We start from the raw sequence: 24,612 nt of genomic DNA, 5'->3' as shown, positions 1-24,612 counted from the left end.
GCTGGGAAAGCATCCCCTCCTTGCAGCACTGCTGCAGACGGGGCTGGTGTGACAGACAAATCCCCATCGCCCCGGCTGTGCCAGATGCCTGGCACGTCAGTGTTGCTAAGCAAGGAAAAGTTTTAACGCGTTGATTAATGCCCTGACTCTGGGTGAGTAATTAGAATTAATGTGGGATATCAAATCAGGAAATCAGGCATTATTAGAGGAATTAGTGATTTATTTTCATTTTACACCTGGCTCACCCCAATCCCCCAACACAGACAGGGGATTTGGCAAGAGACAAAGCTCCTTACTTACAGCACGAGGAGGGAGAGTAAGTGGTGATGGGAAGAGGAGGAAGAAAGGGCAGAGCACAGCTACTGCATGGGTAATTGCAAAGTCTCATCACAGCTGTGAGCATGGTACAGAGTAGTAGCAAGGGACCATCATGATGACTGCTGCTCAGGGTCTCAGCTGGCTGTGGCTGGAATGATGGTGTGAGGTCTCCATGCAGCCTTCTCTTCTCCAGGCTGAACAGCCCCAACTTTCTCAGCCTATCTTCATACAGGAGGTGCTCCAGTCCCCTGATCATCCTCGTGGCCTCCTCTGGACTTGTTCCAACAGTTCCATGTCCTTTTTATGTTGAGGACACCAGAACTGCACACAATACTCCAAGTGAGGTCTCACGAGAGCAGAGTAAAGGGGCAGGATCACCTCCTTCGACCTGCTGGTCACGCTCCTTTTGATGCAGCTCAGGATACAGTTGGCTTTCTGGATTTAAGCACAGAATGATTTATTGGCACATGGGGACCTGGAGATGGCAGGAGCAGGCAATGCACATTAATGAAGTCCCTGTTAGTACTCATGTGCTGTTGGACATGAAGCCTGCTCATCTTCACTTTCTCATTGACCAACACCCCCGAGTCCTTCCTCTGCAGGGCTGCTCTGAATCTCTTCTCTGCCCAACCTGTAGCTGTTCCTGGGATTGCTCTGACCCAGGTGCAGGACCTTGCACTTGTCATGGTTAAACTTCATAAGGTTGGCATCAGCCCACCTCACAAGTGTGTCAAGGTCCCTCTGGATGGCATTCCTTCCCCCCAGCGTATCAACCAAACCACACAGCTTGGTGTCATCGGCAAACGTGCTGAGGGCGCACTCAATCCCACTGTCCATGTCAGCGACGAAGATGTTGAACAGGAGCAGAATAAGTACAAAGGCCATCTCTCAAGAAGTTTATCTTCACCAAGAAAAGGTAGGGAACCTTTCTATTTCTAATTACTTTGAATCTGTAAAGATGTAAAAAGCCCTCTCTCTCTTCCCTCTCTGCTCATTCACCAGACAAGAGAGGAAAGCAAATAAGCACAATAAGAGGAGTCTGGATGGCACAGTCAGGCTGTGTAGTGCAAATACCATGTGCTGTGCTGGAGTCCCTGGGCATTGCAGATGGAGCCTGACTGGCACAGCTCAGCTTTTATCTTGTACCTGGGGGTTTCATCCATGCTGAACAGGCAGTCCATCTCCTGCTCCTGCACAAGGCAAAAGCAAGGCTCAGTCAATGAGATGCTCAAACCTGCCCTGGTACACAGCCCTGTGCAGGGAGGCAAGGATGAAGAGCTGGGTTTGGCAGGGTGTGAAGACAGCAAGAGTGCTGTCTCCCAGGCAGGAGAGCTTGGGAGGCTTCAGCCCCCATTAAGGTTCATTGACCATGTAGCTAAAGCTCTCTGAGGAGACATAAGAGATGCAGAGCTGACTGCTAAAATGCAGCCTGCTGTGAAGCATCACAAGGATTTACATGTAGATTTTCATTGGAATTGAGATGTATTTGTTTAATTAGCACCGCTGTAACACAGGCTTGGATGGAAAAGCTTCACTGGGGAGTCAGGTTAACATGGAGCTGGACTCTGGGTATCCCAGGAGAACAGGCTGCAGCTGAAGTGCCTGCTGTGCTGGGACAGCTTGATCACTTCTGCACCAGCAGCCAGGAGAGGCTTTCCAATGTGGTACCTAGCAGGGCAATCAGCTCTTGGCTTTGACAGGAGATGCTTTAGCCTGAGGAAGAAAAGCTAGGGGCAGCCTGCATTCCCAGCCCAAGTGTGGCAGGAAGCAGAGGCTTGTCACCAAAAGCAGCATATGTCAGTCAGCTGAGTTAAATGAGGCTTAACATAAAAATAGTCTGCTTTCCCAGCCTGTGTTTCGTCTCTGTGTGAAGACCCCGCAACCAAAGTAGGAGCAGGAGTGATAGGTGAGTGCCCTCCATCCTAGCACTGATGTGCCAACTGGCCCAACCACTGGGACCTTGCAGAAGGAAATGGGGCATCTGCTCAGACCTGCTGACAGAGCAGTGGGATGCCTGGGACATGGGAATGGGTGCAGCTGGTGAGGGGCACTGATGGCAAGCAGCACAGCCAAGGCTGGGAAGAGGAAGGGAGGCAGTTCATATGGAGGTGGAAGCACTGACAGGACCAGGCAGAGGGCAAGGGACACCGGTCCTGAATGGCTGGTGCCTGTTGGCTGTGGAATGAACACTGAACCCTCCTCCAGTTGTTTACAGGGAGCAGCAAGGGAACAGTGACCTTCCCTGGCCACCTTGAGGGAGGACTTGGGTTTCTGCAGGTGCCTGGTTTCCGTGCTGACTCCTGCAGAGGGCAGGAATGGGCAGATAGGTCGTCTTGCCCTGAGGGTTTTAAGTAATGAGGCAAGATACGCCAGTGAGCTCAGTGATGGATAGAGAGTGGCATTAAATGGGACTCGGTGCCTGTCTTTATCTTGGCTTTACCCATCACAGAGCAGGGTGAACTGAATGCTGAGCACGGGGCCTTGGGAGCTGCTCCCTTTGTGGGCTGGGGGCAGGTAATGCCAGCAGCAGAGCCCAGGAGGGTTGGGAGCATCACAGACCCCACACCCTTCTTTACTCCATGATGGTCTGGAAGCTCCCTTCTGAAATGAAATGTGTTTGGAGGTCTTGTTGCTCAGGATGAGTAAAAACTAAATCATGAGTGTTCTTTTTTGAGAATTTTGAAGGCAAAAAAGGGTTTTGGGTGTTTTTCTGAGTCATTCTATCTCATTACATGGAGCTAAAAGCATCCCTTGACACTAATGTCCCTGTGACCCCCTCTCCCCACTGCCATCAGACCTGATGCATCAGAGACAAGCTTGTCTCACCCTGCGTGGGGCTGCAGCTCCTCCCAGTGCAGTACTCTGGGGTGGCAGAGGGTGAATGGAACAATCCCCAGTGCAATCCTCAATGCCAGCCCTAACGCTGAGCTCTGCAGAGGGGTAACTTAGGCTGCCGTGCTGCCTGCCCCTCATCCAGAGGATGGGATGGATTTACCTGCTGTCAGTGCCCTTTCACCACCATCTCCTGGGACCTGCAGGGCACATCTGGGCCAGCCCAAAGAAGGGAGCTGATGAAACAAAGTCCTAAGGAAGGGAGCAGTAAAGGCCATGTGAGGCTAGCACAAGGCATGGAGCTCCCTGGCCGCATCCCAGTGCCTGCTCCCTTGTCCCGAGGATGGAGCCCTGCACTCTCAGGATAGGCGGCTCCCAGGCACTGCAGGCTGGCCACAGGCAGGCTGCAGGCAGGCAGGCACCGGCAGCAGCAGGCACACAGACAAGGCTGGCTCCGCCGCAGCAGATTGATAGGTGTCTGGTGCAAAACATCCTACTGATAGGCCGAGAACAAAACGCAAACAGGGAGAAATGACAGCCGCTCCTGTAGCTTTTCCATCATCTCTGCCGATAGCGGCCGCAGCGCCTGCAGCTCCGCGATTGATGCATCTCCGGGGACTCCGCGAGCTCGGATGCCACAATCAGGAAGGATAAAAGAATTGCTGCTGGAACCCAGAGGAGACTTCAGATCCTTATCAGGAACAAAAAGGACATCAATCTGGTGCCAGCACAGGCCTGTCAGATGCATCCACACACTCAGCAGCCAGCCCAGCAAGGCTGGCAAGGCACATCCATTGCTGTCAGACTCTCCTCCCCAAACAGGGTAGCTCTGCTTCAGCATTCCTGGGTCAGCAGCACTGAGACCCTTGGCCAAGAAAATCCTTGGCAGGAAAGATGTGGAAAACAGAAGAGGAGATGAGCCTCTTTGGAGTCCCAGCTTCCTCTGATGTGGTTGATCCTGCAGCATCACATAGCTGGCTACCCTGACTTTCTGCACCATTTGAACCCCAGCCTGAGCTCCATGCCTCACAATTAGTCCCCTGCTATCTGTCCCTCTGCAGTTCTGGTGCCCAAAATGTATGGCATTACTTTACACAGCACTGGCAGCGATAAGCATTGACCCCTCAGAGATGGACAAGCTGGCATTTCCTTTTTAGATCGAGGTTCTGGGCATGAGAAGAGGTAGAGACAAGGCACATAGTACAACTGTTGGTTGGAAAGCACCCAGGTGCTTCTATAAACTGACCTTCTGGGGCTTCCATCCAAACCTTGCTCCAGAAGCTCAGCTACTGCACCTCTGACCTGTGTGAGGGGCTTGGTACTCACTTATCATAGCAAAACCATGCAGCATCCCTTCGGCTGCTGCCTCTCAGCAGTGGGGACACAGTGGGCTGGCATCCAAAAGGATGCTGCTGCTGCCTCTCCTGATGTGACCTGCCTCCCAGGAACCCTGTGGCCACTGCTGGCTCCAGCCTCTTCTGGGGTAGAGCAAACCAACCGCAAGGATGGAAGCTGCTGGCACTGTCTCTGGGGCTGCTTTCTGCCTGCTGCAGGGATCTCACATCCCCACAGCCAAGCCTGGATCTTCTCTGCTCACCAGTGGGCCAGGACAGGGCTGAGGGGAGCATGGCTGCTTGCAGGACTGCACACAGCCCCATCACCCACTGTCCTCCAGCCCAAAGGAGGTGCATGCCAATAGGACCACCATCCCCATAAAGCCAAGGAGAGTTGATAGGCATCACCATTCAAAGAGCTGTTGCTTAATGGTCCCATGACAGCTTTTGGTGAAAATACAGCTATTTCTTAAAGTCCATTCCCTGCCTGGCATGGGGAGTGGGACAGCACATCAGCAGCTTGCTCTTAGCTGCTCCCCAGCCTGCAGGCTGGCTTGGGGACTTTAAAACACCACGGCACAGGAGCATCCCGTGTTGTACAGGTACTGAAAACCTCTCATTTAAAGCTTCCTGGTCATGGTGCTCAGTAGTGAACAGGGTAGCAATAAGGAGCTCTGATTTTTAGCAACAGAGGTGTTTTATTTGACTCGGTGCACATGCACATACACACAAAGCCTTCATGTGTGTACATCCAAAGGGGAAACTGCGCTGATAGAGTTCAGTGTGGTGAGACCTTGCTATGGTGTGAAGCAAATACTAATGCCATGTAAAGAGCTCTAACTAGTTTAGAAGAGAAGCCTGGTAACAGTTTTCAGCATCTTGAGGAAGTGGCATTGTGGCCGTTTAAATCCCTGCTGCTGCTGCCCTCTGGAGAAGGCCGGTGATACTTCTCCCTCTTCTGGAATAACGCTTGGCTCCCTGACTTTGTGTGACCACTTCAGCTGATGCAGGGGTAGCAGAGAGCTGAGCTCCAGGCCAGGAAGGGGTTTTGGGATGGGCTTGGCATGCAGGCAAGCCATAATGGGGAAGGAAGGTAGTAGGAGATAACTGGAAAAACATGAGGATTCTGGGACAAGGTCTTGAGGCTTGCAGCGAGCTGGAGAGCTGCTAAGGGTGGATCTGGCCAAAGATCCTACATGCATAGCCCCATTGTTGTGCCTTTCTCAGGACTTGCTCTTGCTTCTGCAAACCCAGCTCCTGCTGGCAGGAGATGCTTGGCTTGTTTTTCTCTCTCCCACCTCACTTCGCTTTTAAATAAGCCTCTATCCCTCAGTGCTCGGAGGAACGCTTTGAAAACCTGACCCCGGTGCACCCTAAAAGCAGAAAGTAAATAAAGAATGCTTTCTCTTCTGGCTTAGAAAGTCACATTTAAGTAAAAACCCCAATAGCATCTCCTAACCCTTTTTGCCCTGATCCAGGAGAATCTATTTTTTCTCTTTTCTTTTAAGGCTGGTGCCTCTGGGAGATTTGGGATTTGGGGTTGGTGTAGAAGAAGCCAGTGTGGCCTCTGTGCCCCTTTCTGAGCATGCTTGGTCGCTCCTGGTGGCTGGCTTGATAGCACTTGGTGGCTATGGGGGACCATAGCACTTCTGTCACTGACATCCATTCCTCATGGAGAGCTTCACCCTGAGCACTGGACACAGCCACAGAAGTTGTGCCTGTGCTTAAAGCCTTGCCACCCTTCTCTGGCCAGGGTGACTGTGCTCCTTGGAGCCATTAGCCAGGGGCTAGCGCATTCACTTCGAGCTTTCCAGTGCTCAGCTCATCCCCATTCTTGTCCAGGGAGTCTGTCCCAGGCATGCAGGTGTCTGGCAGGGAGGGAGTCATCCCTCAGAGCATCCAGGATCCAGACCAGGCTGGATGAAGGTGCCCTCCATGTCTGCTCCCCGCTTCTCCTTTTCAGCTGTAAACGCTGGCAGGAGATCTCCTGCTGGAGTGGCTGGGAGCCACTGGCAGGTAATTGCTAAAGCAAGCAGGGCTGCATTAATTGAGATGACGGCAGCCAACAATGTGCTCTCCATCAGTCTTGGCTCTGCAGCAGCAGCAGCAAACCCTGGGGGACAAGGGCCAGGGGCCGTTTTCCTACAGTGATGCTCCAGGCAAGGGCTTGCAAGGGGGCAGGAGGGAAACCTGCCTTTGCCCCCAAGTGCTCTGAACACTCCTTAGCTGCACTGGGCCATTCCCTATGGCTCCACACCATGCTAGTGTGGGCTGGGCCATGTCCAGCACTGGAACCAGCTTTGCTGACATGCACTGGAGGATCCCTGCCCAATGGACCATCCTGCCAAGAGATGCAAGAGCCTGATGAAGCTGCAGGGTGGGAGGCAGGCAGCCATCTGTGACAGGCATGTGCATGCCCAGCAGGGAGGGAGCTGCAGCCCCCTTTTTCGCCCCCTCTCCTCCCACCTGTGCTAGAATCGTGCCTGGAGGTACTGCAGGACATGGGGGGGGGTTTGCAGCACCCTGTCCCCAAACAACACGTTGACGCAAGGGGAAGATGTTGCTGAGGCAACACGTGAGAGTGGGAGAAGAGGGGGGTGATGCAGGGCAGGAGTGAGGGGCATTAAGGGAGCTGAGTGGGGAGCCCCAGGCTGCCAAGGTGGAAAATGGCCCCCCAGACCTGGATGGCTAAGGGTGCAGTGGGATGGAGGAGTGCAGCACAGATAGATGTGGTCCAGGTCCTGCTTTCTACCACTGCACAGCCTCCTCCCTGTGACCCCAGACCCTGCCAAGCTGCTGAAGCAGGGATGCTGTGGCTCACTTCTCCATCTCAAGACACCACTGGTAAGCTTGGGCTTGCCATTCCAGAAGGCCAAGCCTGCCAGGACAGGATTCACAGCGTACTCCAAGGCTGCTCAGCCACTGGGGAGGATCCAGGGTTGCAGCCACAGCAGCTGCTGGCTGCAAAACAAATAGGAAAGAAACAGGTCAGTTGCTGTGTTTGTCTGCAGACACAATGAGATGAGCAGGGCTGTCACAGGGTGCCCAGTGGGTGGGCAGCAGCCAGCGACCACATGTGCCATCCTCCCTGCTGGGTGGCATGGGCTGGGGTGCCCTGAGGATGGGAACTCATGGAGCAAGTGTGTCCAGCCTACCTGCACCACTGCCTGGGGAAGGCTGCAACCAAGCTGAGGGATCCTGCCCTCTATGGAGACCAGAAAGCAGCCTTGGCTGCCCAACGCTGGGCACTGCAGAGATCAAAGACACCCTAAATGCAGAGGCTCCTTTGAGCTCAGCCATGATGCTGCCTGCTGAGCTGCAGGGGAATTGTTTGGTCAAGGCCTTTAGGATAAATGGTGCAGAAAAGCCACACAGTGTCATTACCATGGGGCTGGAGGGCCAGCGGTGAGGGCAGAGCCCCTCCGCTGTGTAAACAAGGGGTTTGCAGGGGCATGGCCCAGGAATGCTCTTCTAGTGGGCTGCCTCTTCCATACCAGCATGTACAGGCACAAGGAGGGACACCAACCACCTGCAATATAAGCATCTCTTTTGGCTGTGACCATGGGGGGCTCAGCGACCCCAAAGGCAAAGCCGTGCTGCATCCTGTAGTGGGGCAGCCAGTGGGGAGAAGGGAGGAGTTGGACGTGGCTGTTATGGCAACAGAAGCTCTCAAGATAAAGGGAAGGGGAAAGGCACCCTTTAAAGCATGTTTCCATGGAAACGAGCATCTTCAAAGGCCTCTATAAAAAAAAGAAAAATAATAAAAATAAAAAAAAAAAAAGGAGGTTTCCATAGAGGTGGGGACTTCACTGAACTGAGCTCCCTCCTTAGGGAGTTAATGGAAGAGCCTGGGACCTCCTGAGAGGGGTTGGGGCCATCCCTGCAAGGCAGGAAGAGTGGGGAGAGCAGTGGTTTGCAGCCTAGGGGCTTCATCATGCCTCCTTCCTTCCCCATGTGTTTTGTTTGGGTTTCTTCTTGCTAGCTGGGCCCATAAGATGGTCACATCCAGCAGAGGGGGCAGGGAACAAGTAGCCTGGTGGGAGCCAAAGGGCAAAGAAACACATGTGCTCTTGCTCTGTTTCTGCCAGCCTTGCTTTCCCTACCAAGGGGAGGAGAACCCCACAACGTCCCCACTGCAAGGGCTTGTTGGCTCCACACCTCCCAGGGATGTGAGCTCTGGGTCAGTACATCAGCTGGGAGCATGCAGCAGGACTGTTGACTGGGATGTGGCAGCATGTCCATGGCTGATGTGACAGCAAAGGGCCAGCTGCCCACGAGAGCAGCAATGACAGCCTATCTGCCTAGGATGGGATGGAGTGGGATGAGATGGGATGGGATGGAGCAAGTGTGGCTGGGCACCAGCTCTGTCCTGCACAATGCTGAACCTGCTTTGGGTAATGTGTGCTGTGGTGCTACAGGATCTCTGCAAGGATCATCCAAAAGACTTTCCTTTCTTCTTGGCATATGCCCCTTGACTAGAGGAGCATCAGATGTTCTTGGAGGGGCATGAGCTGTTGACAAAGGCTGTAGTTGATACCTGCCCCAGCTGCATAGTGAAAAAACATGGGGGCTCCAAATCTGTAACAGTTATTCAACAAAACAGATGAAAAGACTCACTTCAGATAGTGTATGGGTATCTTCAGTGTGGGATGCCCTCAATTTTTGCTGATATAATTTCATCTGTGGGCATTCTTCACTTCAAACAAAAGAGCTTGCAATTATCGAGAGGGATCTTGCTAATTGCCAGAGCCTGTGACTGCCACTGGGTTTCTATCAGAGTACTCCCTGAGGAGGTGATTGACCACTCTACAGTGCTTGGCTCCACATCAGCAGGAAATCACTCTGCTCCCCCAGCCCAGCCCCTTCTGTGCAGGGGTCTGGACACTTTATGCCATACCTTAGGGCTGCTGCTCAGCTTGATGACCAATGAAATCTATGCTCAAATGATCCTGCTACAGAATAATGCTCCCAATCTTACCAGTAGCCCCTTGTGATGCTGGAGAAGAAGCACTTTCCCAAACCCATTCAATCACATAGCTCTACTCACTGATGCTGTGTTTGTTCTGGCTTCCTGTTTTACTGATGGATTTTGAGATGTAGCCTTACCTGGAGAATCCTTTGAGTGATTTCTTTGTCTAATTGTCTGCAACAACACAGTATTGATGGCAAGCAGTGCAGGAGAGTTTGGTCTCACACAGCATAACTAGCTAGAAGTAAATTGAAAAGGAAAAGTAATAAAGCAGAAGTGCATTAAAGAGCCTCCTTCAAGTGCATGAGTGAGGGAAAGATTCTATACAACCAAAAAGGTGCAGATTAAAGGACTATATAAGCAGGGCTGCACGGCAGAACATCTCCCTAGGTTGGAGATGCAGCACAGGAGCAACCCAGAGCTCGGCACTGACTGCCCAGGAGTCCCATGTGCTTGATGCTGCAAGGGCAGGAGGCACCACAGCTGTGCTTCAGCTATCATTAACTCTGGTCAACAGCTCTAGGTAGTAATGCTAGGGTAAGCCACAGGCTTCAATTACATTTATCAGGCAGTTAGACTCACAGCAGCCCCCATTAGCATAAAATGAGCACTGGGGACTGGTGCTGGGGAGTATTGAGTTCAGGTTTGAGTGAATAACAAGGGCTGTGGCTGGTGATGCCGTGGCACTGGGGTGATGCCATTCCCAATGCACTGGGAAGCATAGGCAAGGGATCAGCTGGGGGCAAGATGCACACTGATAGGCCTCATTCCTCTCCCTCTCAGCCACCTGCAATGGGACCACTTAATACAGGACTGGTTGTGCCATGAGATAATTCCCCGCCAGCCTTTGGTACTTGCTTTTCTTCAGCCTTTCTGCCCCAGCTGGCAACCCAGGGCCTCAGAGAGAACCAGGGAGGTGGCTCAGAGCAGAAGTTATCTGAGTGCATGTGTTTAGTGAGCTGTTGGGAAGGGTCTTTATGCCCTGTGAGGAATAGGTGGAAGCAAAGAAGGGATGCTTGCTGAGGAGGGGGAGTTTTTCTTACCAGAAAGGACATACATATGGGTTAAAACCAAGAAAGAACAGTTGATTCTGACTATATGAACCTTGTGCTAACACATGCAGAACAGAGCAGTGGGGAAGTGATGCCCCAAGATGCACCTCCGCCGTCAGAATACAGGCTGCTCTGAGGAGCCCTGCAGCTCCTGAGTTACGTTACAGCAGGCAACAGCTCCTCTGTGAGGCATAAACTGGCCCTTCTCTGCCTTAATCCATGGGATAATTTGCAGGGTCCAAGCTGCTCCGTGCATTGGAGCTCTGCCAGCAGCCCTCTTGCTGCTTGTATATTCTATGTTATTGATAACCACAGGAAGATAAAGGGGATTGCTTTGGTTGTGCCGCAGCAGGAGCGGTGAGCCTCCTTCCCAGCCCCGTGCATGGCCTGAGCCTGCTTCTCAGCCTCATAGATGCTTCTCCTCCTCACTGTCCCAGGCTCATGGCTGGACATCCAGAAGCAGCTCCTGGCAGTGGTCAGCCCTCGCCTGCTTTCCCAATGCTCTGAGGTGGTTTGGGAGGTTGGGGCTCCTTGCCCCATTTCCTTCCACTTGTTCAGGCTCCCGTGTGTCCTGCAGTCCCCTTGTTAACACTCTGGGTGTGAGAGTGTTCAGCATCACACTATCGGGAGCAAGAGGTTAAAAAGGACAAACACAATTGTGGTGACAATGCTCCTGTGCAGCCAGCTGGAACAGCAGAGAGGAGGTGGCTGGAGAGGGCTTTGCCATCAGCCTCTACTCTGCCCTGCCTTCCTCTAAGTGGGTATTTTTCTTCTCTGTTTGGGGTAACTCATCCTCAGTACTAAGATCCCAGGCCAAAGGGATGCTGAGGGTTTCAACTTGTTAGTGTTGGGAGACAGGGCTTACAAGCATGTTTGTTCCCCTGTGCTCCACGCCAGCTCCTGTCACCCTGTCCACTGCTCACAGGTCCTTCAGGTGTCACAGAGCTGCGTGCTGGCTTTAAAGCATCTCCTCTTGTGTTTGCAATGTGGTCTTCATGCTAACCATATTCATTTAATAATAGCCAAGGCCCTGTACTATTCCCTGGCAAGCTTGACCTAAATTCAGCAGCAAGGTTTGCTCTGCAGCTCGCACTGCAGCGGATGGGAGAGTCTGCAGCAGCTGGGGGGGGAAAAACAAACCTTGAAAGGGGGAAGCTTGGATTGAATTAAATCTGAGTCAAATCACACCATCTCCTCTGCATTTCTTTAACTGGAAGTTCAAATGTGGTTTATTGTTCCCAGCTCCATCATTTTTAGTTTCCAGTGTGCTGCAGAATTGGCAATCCCAAGCGGCTGTGATTGTTGTGCAGGGAAATTTTGAGTGTTGTGGTTGCTGAAAAGCAGGCAAGGGATGTGGTGTAGTTTGGATGGTGGTTTATTGGGCTTCAGAGTTAGCCCTGAGTCAAAGGTTTATGCCTCTGTGAGATATTACTGCCTTCTTCTTTCATCACCTATGGACGGTATTCACTGGGCTGATCTAATTTGTGTTATTGCCATGACACTCACACATAAAGAGGTGGCTTCAGCAGACCCTGTGCTGGGAAACAAGAAAATAGCCAGGGCTTGATAATGACAAACTAAACAGGTCTCACGCATATGCCTTTACCCACTGTAACCCCTGGAGGGTTAAAGCAATGATATGCTTAATCCTGGCTGTTTGGCCAACTCTTAACTTCGTTAGTCAGCTCCCTGGAGAAGGAACAAAGCTACTCGCATATGTACAGCTCTAAGCCATTGGCTATGCTCCAGAAAACAGTCCTCTCTGCTGCTGGAGAAGGATCCTCACCAAAGCTTTGCCTGTGCTCGTACAGGCACATCACTGAATGCTCAGCAGAGCCCACCTAAAACATGTAGAAAAAGGGAAATGCCACTTTCCTGGACAGTGGCAAGGGTCACACTGTTGGCTTCAGGTGCTCTGGCACCCTCCTCCAGAAATCCAAAGCCATCGATGCCTGTTAGGCAGCTCTCACCTCCACTGCCCAGTGCCTCACACCCACCAAACATTGGAGAGATGAGCTCCACTGCATAACAAGTACCTGCTACCTGCTGAGCTCCCCCCTCTGCCATGTGCTGGGAACCTGTAGCCCAAGGATGGCCTCAAACATCCTCCCCTCTTCCTGGGCATTGCTTTGGGAGAAGGATTTTATGGTTTTCTTCACATTGCTGGGGAGAAGGAGGAAAATGCAGCTTTTCTGCCCTTTCCTGAGACCAGGCAAGTTAGCCTCCTTGCCTCCTGTTATCCCCATAATGGGCAGAGGATAACAGCCTGCCCCTCAGAGGGACCAGGGCAAGTCCTGCAGGGGCTTTGGATCCTTCGCATTCATCAGGAGGGAGGTGAGACAGCACTTTACAGCCCATGGGTACAGCCCTGATGTGCCCTGAGCCTTGCCAGGCTGTAAGAAATGGCTCTTCTGGCAGGGAAAATTGGATGCTGCTCCATGAGTAACCTGCATTTTGGCTAGAGAAGCAGAAAGTGCAGGATGGCCTGGTGTGATGCTCTGAGGGGAGCAGCAGGTGCTGAATAGAGGGGTTCTGCTATGGTGGCAACCCTGATCCAGTGGACCCTGCTGCTCCTGCACTCACAGGGCACAGTGGGCATGGAGAGAGGCACGGAGGGCACTGAGGGGGCAGCCCACAGAGATGCCCCATCTGGCCCTCCCCAAAACCACATCAGAGCCAACTGAGCACCTGGGGGAGTCAGGCAGTGGGCCTCAGAGCCACGTTTGGGTGGACACTGTGCCTGCTTGGCCACCAAGGCAGGGGGACACCTCTGCTCATCATATCCATCTCTTGCCTGGAAAGCCAGCTTCGTGGAGAAGGAAGCCAGAGCACAGCAAAAGCAGAGCCATCCTTTGGTTTCTCCACCTGGCCTAGCCTTAAAAACTCAATTTGAAGGTGGTATTAGGGAAGTAAGATATCGTTTATCAGGAGTGACAGATACAATCTATAAATTAACATGCTCAGCCTGGGAGTCAGGAGGCAGAGGTATCTATCAATTCCTCCCCAGCAGCTGACACAAGCACACAAATTTGGCCAGTTCCCCAGCAAAGCAGCCAGTCTCCAGCAGGTCTGAGGACCCAGAAGTGCTGCGGGGGGGCAGAGAGAGCAATAGAGGAATCACATGGGAAAGCCCTGGAGAAGAATGGAGCTCCCACCTCCATCCCACCCCATCCTCTGTGACCTGGGGGCCCCAAGAAAATGGGTTTCACATCTCAGTCTAAAAGCACAGTATATTTTTAAACACACCATCAAGGCATTCGGTGTAGGATGAGCTGCAAAATGGATGCAGTCGTTTAGGGAAAAGCTGGTTATTTTAAGGTACACCTAAATAGTTCCCCTCCATCCTCCAAGAAGAAAGGATACACCATGGAAATAATATTTGGGTTTTGCGTAAGACCTACCCACACAAACGTGACTTTCCATATACACAAACTACTGTCGCTGGCTCAGTAAATCTGGCACTTGGGGCTGCTCAGCTCCCAGCCCTGGGAGATGCTGGGTAACTTTTGGTGATGCCTGGCATGACTCTGCTGTAAAGGACAAGAAAATGAGGACATTCACAACCCTGTCACGAGGTGCTTGTCTCACTAAATCCCTTTTCTACATAAAACCAGAGAGGCTGAGCCAAACGGTGGAAATGGGTTTGATTAGGATCCCTGGCATGGCCTTGCTCCCACCCCAGGTAGCTGGGTCTCTGCATCCTTCTCATGGGGAGGAAGAGCAGGCAGGGTGGCTGAGGGGACCAATCCCTCCAAGGTACACAAACACAAAATGATCAGGGGGCTCAGATGATGCAGCCAGGAAGCCTGTTAAAGGCCTCGTAAATAAAAGCCCATGCAGACAGCAGGTACTGCAGGGCTTTATAGGCCTATAAAACACCCTGAGCTGCCACTGAGGCTGGAAGGGATGGGTAGGGAATCTAATTTCACAGGATTTAAAGCAGGTGAGAGAGATATAAATGTGTGTTTTTAATAGTAATTAATGCTGCCATTCAGAAGCACTTAAGCACTGGGTTCGGAGAGTTTCCAAGGGCTTGCCTCATAAATCACAGCCCTGCTCCTGGGGAGCTGGGATGCTGTTCCCTTGCCTGACCTGGCCGCAGCAGAGGTTGCTGTGGCCAGCCTGCCCCCAAAGCCATCACAAGTGGAGCCATCCCTCAGAACGGGGGCCACCCTGGGAAGGACACAGAGATACCTTCCTCCGAGGTTATCCCTTTCCCACAGAGCCAGAGGGACAAAGAACAGCTTCCTCACACCTAGCTAGCTGCTTACTTCGCTGCCGCAGGCTGACAGTTTTCACCCAGCTTTGTTGAGTCATTTCTGCTCCTGCCTTGTTGAGTCATTTCTGCTGTGCAGGTGGTCAGGTCCCTGCCAGCTTCTTCTGCCTGGTGTGGGTGGGGAGCAGAGGCTGCTGCATCCCACAGGGATGAGGTGGAGAGTGGGGCGTGCGTGGGAAACACACAGGAACTGTGCAGAGTCTATTATCCGTGATGTTTTGTGCCATGCTGTGATTTCTATATGTGATTTCCTGACATCAGGACCCTTGGAGTCTGTTCATACCGTTCTGGGATGGTGTCAGAGGCCAAGTGCTTAGCAGAAAGCGAAGCATGGGCATCTGGAGATGTGCCCTATGCTTCAGCACCCTCACACACCCCATACAGCAGTTGCAGAGCTTACAGCATTCACTGCGTGGTGTAACCTGCTCCTGCCTCCCACGGCTGCAAGTGAGCAGGCGAAGTGGGACAGCAAGGCCAGGGCTCTCTTCTCCCTAGTCCTCTCCAGTCCAGCCCCAGTCCTGCCCCAGCTTCTCCTCAATACTCCCCAGTCCAGCCCCAGCCTTGTCCCCAGCCTTCCCTGCGAAGGCTCCAACCGTGTGCGAGCCCTGCCCTCTAGTGTCACTTCTGCCACAACCACACGTTATGATCCAGCCATTCCCGCAGCACCTCTGGTGCAGATGTTCGGTGGGGTCTAAAGTGCCTCTGTTTTAGGCAGAGCCTGATTTCGACAGCGGGGGAGCGGGGCAGAGAAAGGATCCAGGCTTAGATATTTGCCAGTGTGATGCTGTAATCTGGGGGTGGAAGGAACTTGGCCTTCACCTCCACTCACTGTCCATGGTCAAAGCAGGTTCCCAGTCAAGCCAAAATCCCAGAGAAACCAGGAAAGAAGAAGAGAGCCAGGAGAAACCTTCATAGCTATTTCTTACACACTATTCTTCCGCTTACACACCCCATAGTCAGATTACCCAGGCTGGGGACTAAGCATGCCCCAGATGCAGAGGAAGTCTGACATGTGGATGGGGCACCTGCACTGCTTCCAGAAAGAGCTCAGCTCTGCAAAGCCCTGGGCTTTGGTGTGCTTTGTGGCACAGAGCCCTCGCAGAGGTCCTGCTGGACCCTGCTGCCTCTATAGAGAGCTGAGTCAGCATGACTGCTCCAGCACCCTGGCACCAGGCAAGCAGAGGCTGAAGAGCCCAGGCACTGCTGGCTTTGATCAAGTTACAGGGCTGATCTGGATCCAGCTGGGAATTAGCCCCTTCTGGGCTGAGCTCCAGCAGACTCTGCATGAGCCCCCCATGTTATGGGGTCTTGCAAGGTGCCTGAGCTGGGTGCAGCTGGATCCAAGCACTCTCCATCTGGTGATGGAGAATGGTACATGGGGCAGTATTGGAGCATCTTTGCAGTAGCTTGGGCCAAAAAAGCTGGCACAGAACCACAGGTAATAAATCCACCTGGACCAAAACTGTTCCCATTTTGCACTGACACCAGGCCACCTCCGCATTGGTGCTCCATGTTTTTCCACGGTGAGACTGCAGAGACATTTATTATCCTGCACAGCAGAGAGCTACAGCAGCACTACCCTGCCATGGCCATTTGTCTGTGAACCAGAGAGAGTCTGGAAAGATGCTGAATCATAATGGGACAAGCTGGTGCTTGAAAAGGGTGTTATTTGGGGACATTATTAACAGATTGATCTATTCTCACCCTAATTCATGTTTACTACCAGCAGAGAGAGACACGATTTGGCTGTTACAATCTGGTAAATCAGGCTTAGATTTTGCATTGGCCTCCTTCTCCTATATTAATTATCAGCAAATATGGTGTGACAGCTGAGATCCGTTGTTACCAGGCAGTATTTGCAGTTCAAATGTGAAACCTTGAAGGCTCAAGCTAATTTTGCTGAGATACACAGCAAACCAGAGGAATCACCAGTAAGTCCAGTACAGTAATACTGCTGTGACAGGAGAACCCTCCTGGGTTGTTAGTCCCTTCTTGGATGCCCTTGTGAGATCACACTGTCTGCATGTAGGCTGAGTCAACAGACACAACATATATGTATGGGTCTGGGTGTACATATACTTCTATAGATGTGTGTTTGTATATATGTATGTGTGTACATATGTAAAAGCTAGATTGGTGTCTTGACTCATAAACCCCATACTTCATATGTCTGCATCAGGGACCCTTCTATTAACTGGAAATGAGATCCCCATATGCATAAGGAACAATAAATCCTTAAATACACTGGAATGACCTCACTGCTGATCTGGTTTCTTCCCATGTCCCATTCCAGGTAGTAGAATAAGCCCTATTTCTAACCCCAAAGGGGTCTTCTGAAGACCAAGAAACACTAAAACCTGGCAATGTTTTCTGCTGCTTCATTCTCTATCCTGCATGACTTACAAAGGGCCTGTTATCACACTAACGCACTGGCAGATACATCCTGGTCTCTTGTGTAGCCAGGAAGTGCAATTTATGCTGTCCCACCACCAAGTTTGATCTATACCCCAAAGCATATTACTCTCTCATCAGCCAGGCTGCTGGTTATCAGCCGATTTGCTTGCTTTCAAGTAGGTCACATAATTTAAGGGAGAAGGGGAGAGTTCTCCCCTGAGAGGAGCATATTTTAAAAGGCTTCCTATTCACATGGGAAAGGATTAAATAAGATACAGGAGTGCATGCATTTGTTTGTGATGCCAGCAGGCAGACAGGCACCTTGCAGGACATGGGGACAAGGACACTATCACCAAGACAGATTTCCCAAGTTGGGTATCCATCAAGGCTGCTTATTTTCCAGCTTCAGACCTCCACTAGTGATAATTGTTTATTTTGAAGGCACTTGGGGAACATAAAGTAGCACACTCCACAGCCAGAAATAATCCTGTGCTAGCTCTTCACAGTACCTGCTATCGCGTTAATATATAACCAGGCAGAAAAAGCCTTAGGTCTTGTCCACGTAAGGAAGTGAATTGCTGCTGCTATAGCATAATGAACATGTTCTGTGAGGAAGTGAAGTGTATTTATCTTCTCAAAATGAACAGGTTAAAAGGTAACTTCAATTGCCTGTAAGCACTTGCTTGTAAAAGATCCAGAGGTTGAAATCTTGGACCAGGCAACTCCAAGCATAAAAAGGAATGTGCTTTATTTAGTGGGAAATAACCAGCCATTGGAATAATACCGCTTGTGCTCTATTGAATTCAGTGTCCCTGGAAGTGTTTTTAACCAAGACTGCTTTTCCCCCCAGAAAAAAAGATCACCTTTAATTCAAGCAGGAATTAATTCAGGGAAGGCCAAGCCTGATGCTGTGCAGGAAGCCAGGCTACATTGCCACAAAAGCTTCAATTAGCATTATAACCTGTCTGTTACCACCTTTACTCTGAAATTTCTAAACCACCTACAACTTTAAATCACCCACCCCCCAAAGCACAGCATCCCTGTGAGGCAGGTAAGCAGGCATAGCTATGGCAGAGTAACTCTGCCAGTCAGCTTTTGCATTTAGGGAAGCCTTTACTCCAAGTGCTTGTCAGAACCATTGCCGTGCTGTAGACAAGCTCTGGCTAGGGAGATTGACCAGCACAACTACCACAGAACTACCTGATTATTCGAGAATAAATCACTTTTATTTTGGAATACACTGTCAACACCAGGGAGTTATATTGGCAGAGCTGAGAGAGCTATTCTGGTCAATTCTCCCATAGAGACGTGCAATACATGTGTAATAAGGCTGAAGAATAATCCCCCAGGAGAAGCAATGGACGTTTTATTGATTGGGATGCTTTAAACTTGTGCAGGACAAAGCAATCTTCTGTGTGCTGAATGAGCGGACAAGATGGAAGGGAGGGTTGAGATTTTTTGCCATCTTTAATTTCTGTGTTTAGTTTAGAGAAGACATTTTGAACAACACTATCAAGTGCTGGGGGAGTTGAGGGGAAAGATCTATATCTGGCTCTGATTCTACCAGAGGCACTGTCATACTCGAGACGTTAGTGGTAGGAGAGGTCATTTCTTTGAAATTCAAGACAAATGTATGATGCAGAGAGCTGGGCCAGGTGCTGGAAGGAGGTGGATGGGTACGGATGCAATATAGGAAGCTTTCAATGAGTAAGTGCTAGCTGTACTTCTAGCATCAGGATCAAAGCACGACTGAGCTGGAGGGGACACTGGCCAGTCATTTCCAGCACATCGACAGCAGCTTTCCCTGCCTTGATGCCAGCCCCTCTTTCAGAGTCAGGATCTTTGCTGTTTCCACAGCAGGAGCTTCAGGTCTGCTTTCACACTCCATGTGTACTTGGTTAAGCACTGTTGTGGCTCTCCCAGAACTCACTTGGGATTGCAAGGGCTGAAAAGGCACATGATAGCCCATCACAAGATGCAGGGGTGAGATGCTGCTCAGCACATACCCATTGCACTGCAGGGCACTTGGGCAGTCCAGAGCAAACACCCAGGCACCAACTTTCTCTGTCCAGAGGGAATGTGATTCCCACCAGCTCCCAGGTGCTGTTTACAAAGGAAGGGTTATGAGGGAAAGTGACATCCTATACTAAATCAACTGATGCAGCTGGGAGGAAAAACAACCAGAGGGCTGAGAAAAACACATTATGCTAAAGCATCTTCCAGCTGCAACTGGTCTAATGAAATATGTACTTTGTCTCCCTACAACCTGTGCTTCTGTCCTTCACAACTGCAAGACCATAGCTGTTCTGAGGGCAATTAATATCACTGACCTTGCCTCCAAAACCCCCTTAATTGTGCCCCCTGCGAATTGCTGGGCGTTTTGCAGCAGTCTCAGCAGAAATAAGGAGCAGGGGATTGTACTGACCAATGTCTGACACAGCTCACTGCAGCCTCCCCTCCCATGTGGAATCTGGTATTCATTTCAGTTTATTTCATCCTGTCCAGCAGTTTGGTTTCAGAACACACTAGACTTTGGTACTGAAAAGGCTCCTTGGTTATAAATCACCTTGAAGAGAGGGTGGGAACTTTTGGCATGTGAATATGGGCAGATGGGTCTTTTATATCTGTAATGGTGATTTGGGACTGCAGGATAACTGCTTTAGCAGAAGAGTGTGTGCAGCTTACCCAGGATACCTTAAAAGTAGTTCCTGCATTGCTTGCAGTGTAGCAGGGTGGTGTAGGGTTGAGCACAGGTTGCACATCAGTACCAGAGCAGTTGCTGGCATTGGCAGTGGCATTCTCCTGGTTAGATTTCAAAGCTAATGCTGCAGGAAGGGGGATAAAGCAGCCGGCACTTGCCTGTACCGTCCTTACGAGCTGCTTGCAGGTGTCACATTAGCATCATTCAGGTCGTGCCGGAAAGGTTTTATTATCTCCACAAACCCGCAAGCTTTATTTCTGCAATAAGGGTTAGACAACAGAGCACAGGGCTGTGTTCCGTGGCAGGCTGGGGCAACATCCACATTAGCAAACCCCTGCACAAGACGCAGATCGCATCTGCTCCAGCCAGCACATAACGACCACCACCTCCTGCTGCGCCGCAGCCCTTCCCCAGCGGCCCCTGCACCAGAGCCCTTCACTGCTGGCATGAGGGGCCGCGCTCAGCTGCCTGCTCCCCGCTGAACCTCCCCGCTTCCCACCGGCCCCACGGCCCGCGGTGAGGCGGGGCGGCGGGGCGGTGGGGCCGGGCTGGGCCCTCCCCCGACATGGCGACGCGGGCGGGCAGGCGCCGAGCGGAGCCCGCGGGGCGTGAATAAAGGGCGGCGGGCGGGGCCGCGGCGCTCTGGGGAGCGTGGGGCCGGCGGCGGTGCCGGGTGAGCGGGGCCGGTGGCGGAGGGGACTGGGCGGGGGAGGGCTGAGGGCCGTCACTGCCGACCCGCGCCCGCCATGCCCAGGACGCGGACGGGGATCCTGCGGATGGCGCTGGGCGGCGGTGGCGGAGCCGCCGATCCGCTGCTGCCGGCGGAGGAGGGCGCCGAGGGCCTGCGGGCGCCGTTCCTGCTGCGGGCCCTGCGTATCGCCGTGGTGGTGTGCCTGTACTGGTTCACCTCCATCGCCATGGTGTTCCTCAACAAGTACCTGCTGGACAGCCCTTCACTGCGCCTCGACGCGCCCCTCTTCGTCACCTTCTTCCAGTGCGCCCTCACGGCTGCCCTCTGCCTGGGCCTCAGCCTGGGGGCGGCCTGCGGGCCCCCCTGCCCGGGCCTGCCCACCCTCCGCCTTGACCCCAAGGTGTCCCGCAGCGTGCTGCCCCTCTCCATCGTCTTCATCGGCATGGTCACCTCCAACAACCTCTGCCTCAAGCATGTCGGTGTGGCTTTCTACAACGTGGGGCGCTCCCTCACCACCGTCTTCAACGTGCTGCTCTCCTACCTGCTCCTCAAGCAGACCACCTCCCTCTACGCCCTCCTGGCCTGCGGAGTCATCATAGGTGAGGGGGAGCGGGAGAGGGGTGCACCCACACTGCTGATGGCCTCATAGGCTCAGATGGAAGTGGAGTGCCTTCCCCTTGGGAAGCCATCCTGCCCTGCATGGCAGCTCCCTGAGGTGGGGTAGCTCAGGGCTTGTGCTTTGCGCTGCCTCTTGCAACCCAGTTTGCATGCGTGGAACATCTAGGGAACTCATAAAGAAAGGGAATTACTCTTCCTTTGACCGTGGCTCCCTTTTTCCTTTGAGCACTAAAACCCGTCTGCTCTCTAATGAAGTTTAACTTCCCCAGTGCTCCCCCAAAGGCCATAAAACAGCAGGTGCATTTCTCCGTGTTCTCAAGTGCTTGTTTATTAACTTCTGTAACAATCAGTGGGTGCCACCAGAACAATACAATGGAGCCACCCAATTGAAACAGGCTGAATGCATTGTGATAAAGGTTACCCGATCAAGCCAAGCATAAAATACCACCAGAAGATCTGGTTGTGTGATTAGGGTGTTGGGTGGGGCATGGACTGGCTTAACGGGAACTGCTTCAAAGTGTTTTGTTCCAGAGGCATCGGTAATGCTAAAAGCTGCTTTCCATTGGAGAGTCATTTAGATGCCAAGAATGGTGAAATGTTGACTTCAGTCCAGGTGGACATGTGTTTGCTTTGGTACTTAGACAAGCAGATGGACTTGGATGGAAATGAGACAAGAGAATCTCCTCTTCATAGAAGAGGTTCACCCAAGTGATGCCAGCAATTGACTCCAGCTAGTTCTGTGTTCAGGTACTGCCCAGGACTATGGTGCCTGCCAGCCTTGTGGGGTTTCTCCAAGACTTTGACCCCTGGCTCCATCTTTTGCAATGAGAGCATTGCCTGTATCCCTGTGACAGCACAGCCAAGCATCCTCTGTGGCCTGACACAAAGGCTTTCTTGTCTGTGTATTGAACCCATTTGTAGTTGGGCTTGGTTTAAAGCACATTAGCCACTTTGCAGGCAACTTCACAGATGGCCTCCAACATGAAGCAGCTAATGGAAGGGTAGTGCTGTGCTCCTTCAGGAGCTTATTTCCCTTTTTACATTTTGTTTATGATCTGAATGGGGAGAGGTCTCCTCTGCCCTGAAGATGCAAAGCCTGTAGCTCCTGTTCTGAAGGTGGTTAAAGAGTGCATTACCCATCAAAGTTTAATGTGTTGAAGATACTGCACTCAGTTTCTCCCTTGTGATCTTTTTTTTTATCGAGCTTCTTAATATTACAGCTGCGTGTTTACTATCTTTCCATCTTCTTTTCTGACCTATCTTTTCCTTCCCGTTAACAGCAAAGCCTGTGAGGCCTTTTTTTTTTCTTGAACCTTGAGGATTATTTTTTGCTATGTGTCAGTTTGCTGCCTTTTCAGTTAAAAGAAAATATCTCCTAAAAATTACCGATAGCCTGAGAATAGCTTTAATTCCTGGCTCTTTGGAATAATAGCTGCTAAATTCATGCTGCCTGCTCAGTGTGGGAATCAGTCCTCTGAGGCTGAATGATAGCACAGTAAATTACCCAAAATAAATCATGCTCCCAAAATAAATCTTCCCAGGACACTAGTTATGACACTTTGTGGGTTCGCTTAATAGAAAGGGGAATCCCTTAAGCCTGTCTCTGCTTGTGGTTGTGGTTGTTCAGTGTAAGGTAGGTGATGCATTGCTGACTGTGTTTTGAGTCCTTCAGCAGTTGTTCAGATGGTGCTGATTATTCATGTTTTTTGGTTGCAGGTGGCTTCTGGCTGGGTGTTGACCAGGAAGGAGCAGAGGGCACTCTGTCATGGACAGGTATATTCTTTGGGATCTTGGCAAGCCTGTGTGTCTCGCTCAATGCCATCTACACCAAGAAGGTGCTGCCTGTGGTGGATGGTAGCATCTGGCGCCTGACCTTCTACAACAATGTCAACGCTTGCGTCCTGTTCTTCCCCCTCATGTTGCTACTGGGAGAGTTCCGCACCCTCTACCACTTTGACAAGCTGGGGAGCCCCAGTTTTTGGGGAATGATGATCCTGGGAGGAGTGTTTGGCTTTGCCATTGGTTATGTGACTGGACTTCAGATTAAATTCACGAGCCCACTCACCCACAACGTGTCTGGAACAGCCAAGGCCTGTGCCCAAACAGTGCTGGCTGTAATCTACTTTGAGGAGACAAAGAGCTTCTTGTGGTGGACGAGTAACTTGATGGTTCTGGGGGGCTCCTTTGCCTACACCTGGGTGAAAGGGCTGGAGATGAGAAAGGTACAAGAAGATCCTAATGTCAAAAACAGTGAAAGAAATGAGACTGGTGTGTAGGCAGCTTCTGCACCTCCATTTCTGTGCCCGGAAAGTTACCCTTTGGTGGTCCTTTCCTCCTGGGGAGAAGACGAGAAAGGAGCAGGAAGAAAAATGACCTGCCAAGTGTACAGGGAACTGTGTCAGGAACCAGAGCCAAAGACCTGACTGGATCAAGTTTTATCTGTGGGATCTCACCCTGTATCAGAGTTGGGGAGAGCATGTGTTGTAGACAGCAATCTTTTTTGTGATCGTTTTCTAAAATCAGTGTTGCTATTGACCTACTCTGGGCAATCTGCATCTCTGGGGGAGGGTGGGCTTATAACAGACACTCAGACGAGAGCTATGTGTCCTTGGGATTTTAGAATTAACTGAATGAATGTAGTCTGAAGCTATAAAATCCTGAACCTCCACCTAAGGAAGAGGCAGGTAGCCAGGCTGCTGTGGGTAGACTCCAGTAATCTGTTCTGCTGTAAAAGGATTTGCAACAGTTGTTCCTGTTGCCCCATTCAGTGCAAGGGATGGGAAATTCCCTCCCTTCTGGTTCTGTACAAGCCCAACCAGCAGCAGTGCCTCCAAATCTCCTTTTCAAAGAGTTGGTATCGCATCCTGCTGAGGTGTCTTCTGCGTTTCTCTCCACCTGATTTCTTAGTTCAGGAAATCATGCTGAGAATCAGAAATGGAACTTCTAATTCTCTTTGCACCATGTCCCATGAAGGGAGAGCATGCCCTCTTTAGTGGTGAAAGGAGAGCATGCCCTCTTTAGTGGCCTTTCTCAGGGAGGAGCAAGCTTGGACTCTGCCTCTTCCAGTGTCCAGCAGGAGGGGGAAAGTCACTCTGAAGCACTTGCTTCTGTGGGTTGGGGATCCCAGTTAATGGGGTTCACAGCACTTGTCCTTTTTACCGTGTAGGGGGTAGGTTTGTGTTTGAAAATGGGGTTGTTATTAGGTTTGTTTTGGGGAACTTGTCCATATCTACTTTGAGTTTCCTCTGGTGTTTGCAGTTTATCTTCTTTGTTCCTTTTAAACACCCTGCTGTGGCCAGTTCAGTGAATCCTTCAGCTGTAACATCTTTTGCTCAGCTGCATTATTCGCTTTACCTGAAACTTGCTGCCAAACAGGTACTTCTGTGGAAATCTCTGCTCTGCATCTGGTCTCATGCAAGTGCCGCTT

General features: G+C 51.4%; 1 protein-coding gene across 1 annotated transcript; it reads left to right on the top strand.

Annotated features, from left to right (window-relative positions):
- Positions 1–20,468: 20,468 nt before the first annotated feature.
- SLC35C1 (solute carrier family 35 member C1) lies at positions 20,469–24,051 on the top strand. Its single transcript, XM_061343453.1, has 2 exons — positions 20,469–21,166; positions 22,902–24,051. Exons 1-2 carry the CDS (start codon positions 20,623–20,625, stop codon positions 23,459–23,461), a joined length of 1,104 nt encoding a protein of 367 aa, XP_061199437.1. The 5' UTR covers positions 20,469–20,622; the 3' UTR covers positions 23,462–24,051.
- The last annotated feature ends 561 nt before the right edge of the window (positions 24,052–24,612 follow it).

Source organism: Neopsephotus bourkii, unplaced genomic scaffold (genome assembly GCF_033783945.1).
Source record: "Neopsephotus bourkii isolate Nb327-2 ecotype Australia unplaced genomic scaffold, CSIRO-AGI_Nbou_v1 NB_1825, whole genome shotgun sequence".
NCBI lineage: Eukaryota > Metazoa > Chordata > Aves > Psittaciformes > Psittacidae > Neopsephotus > Neopsephotus bourkii.
The sequence above is the reverse complement of the archived record's forward strand: the minus strand, read 5'-3'. Positions and strand labels throughout refer to the sequence as shown.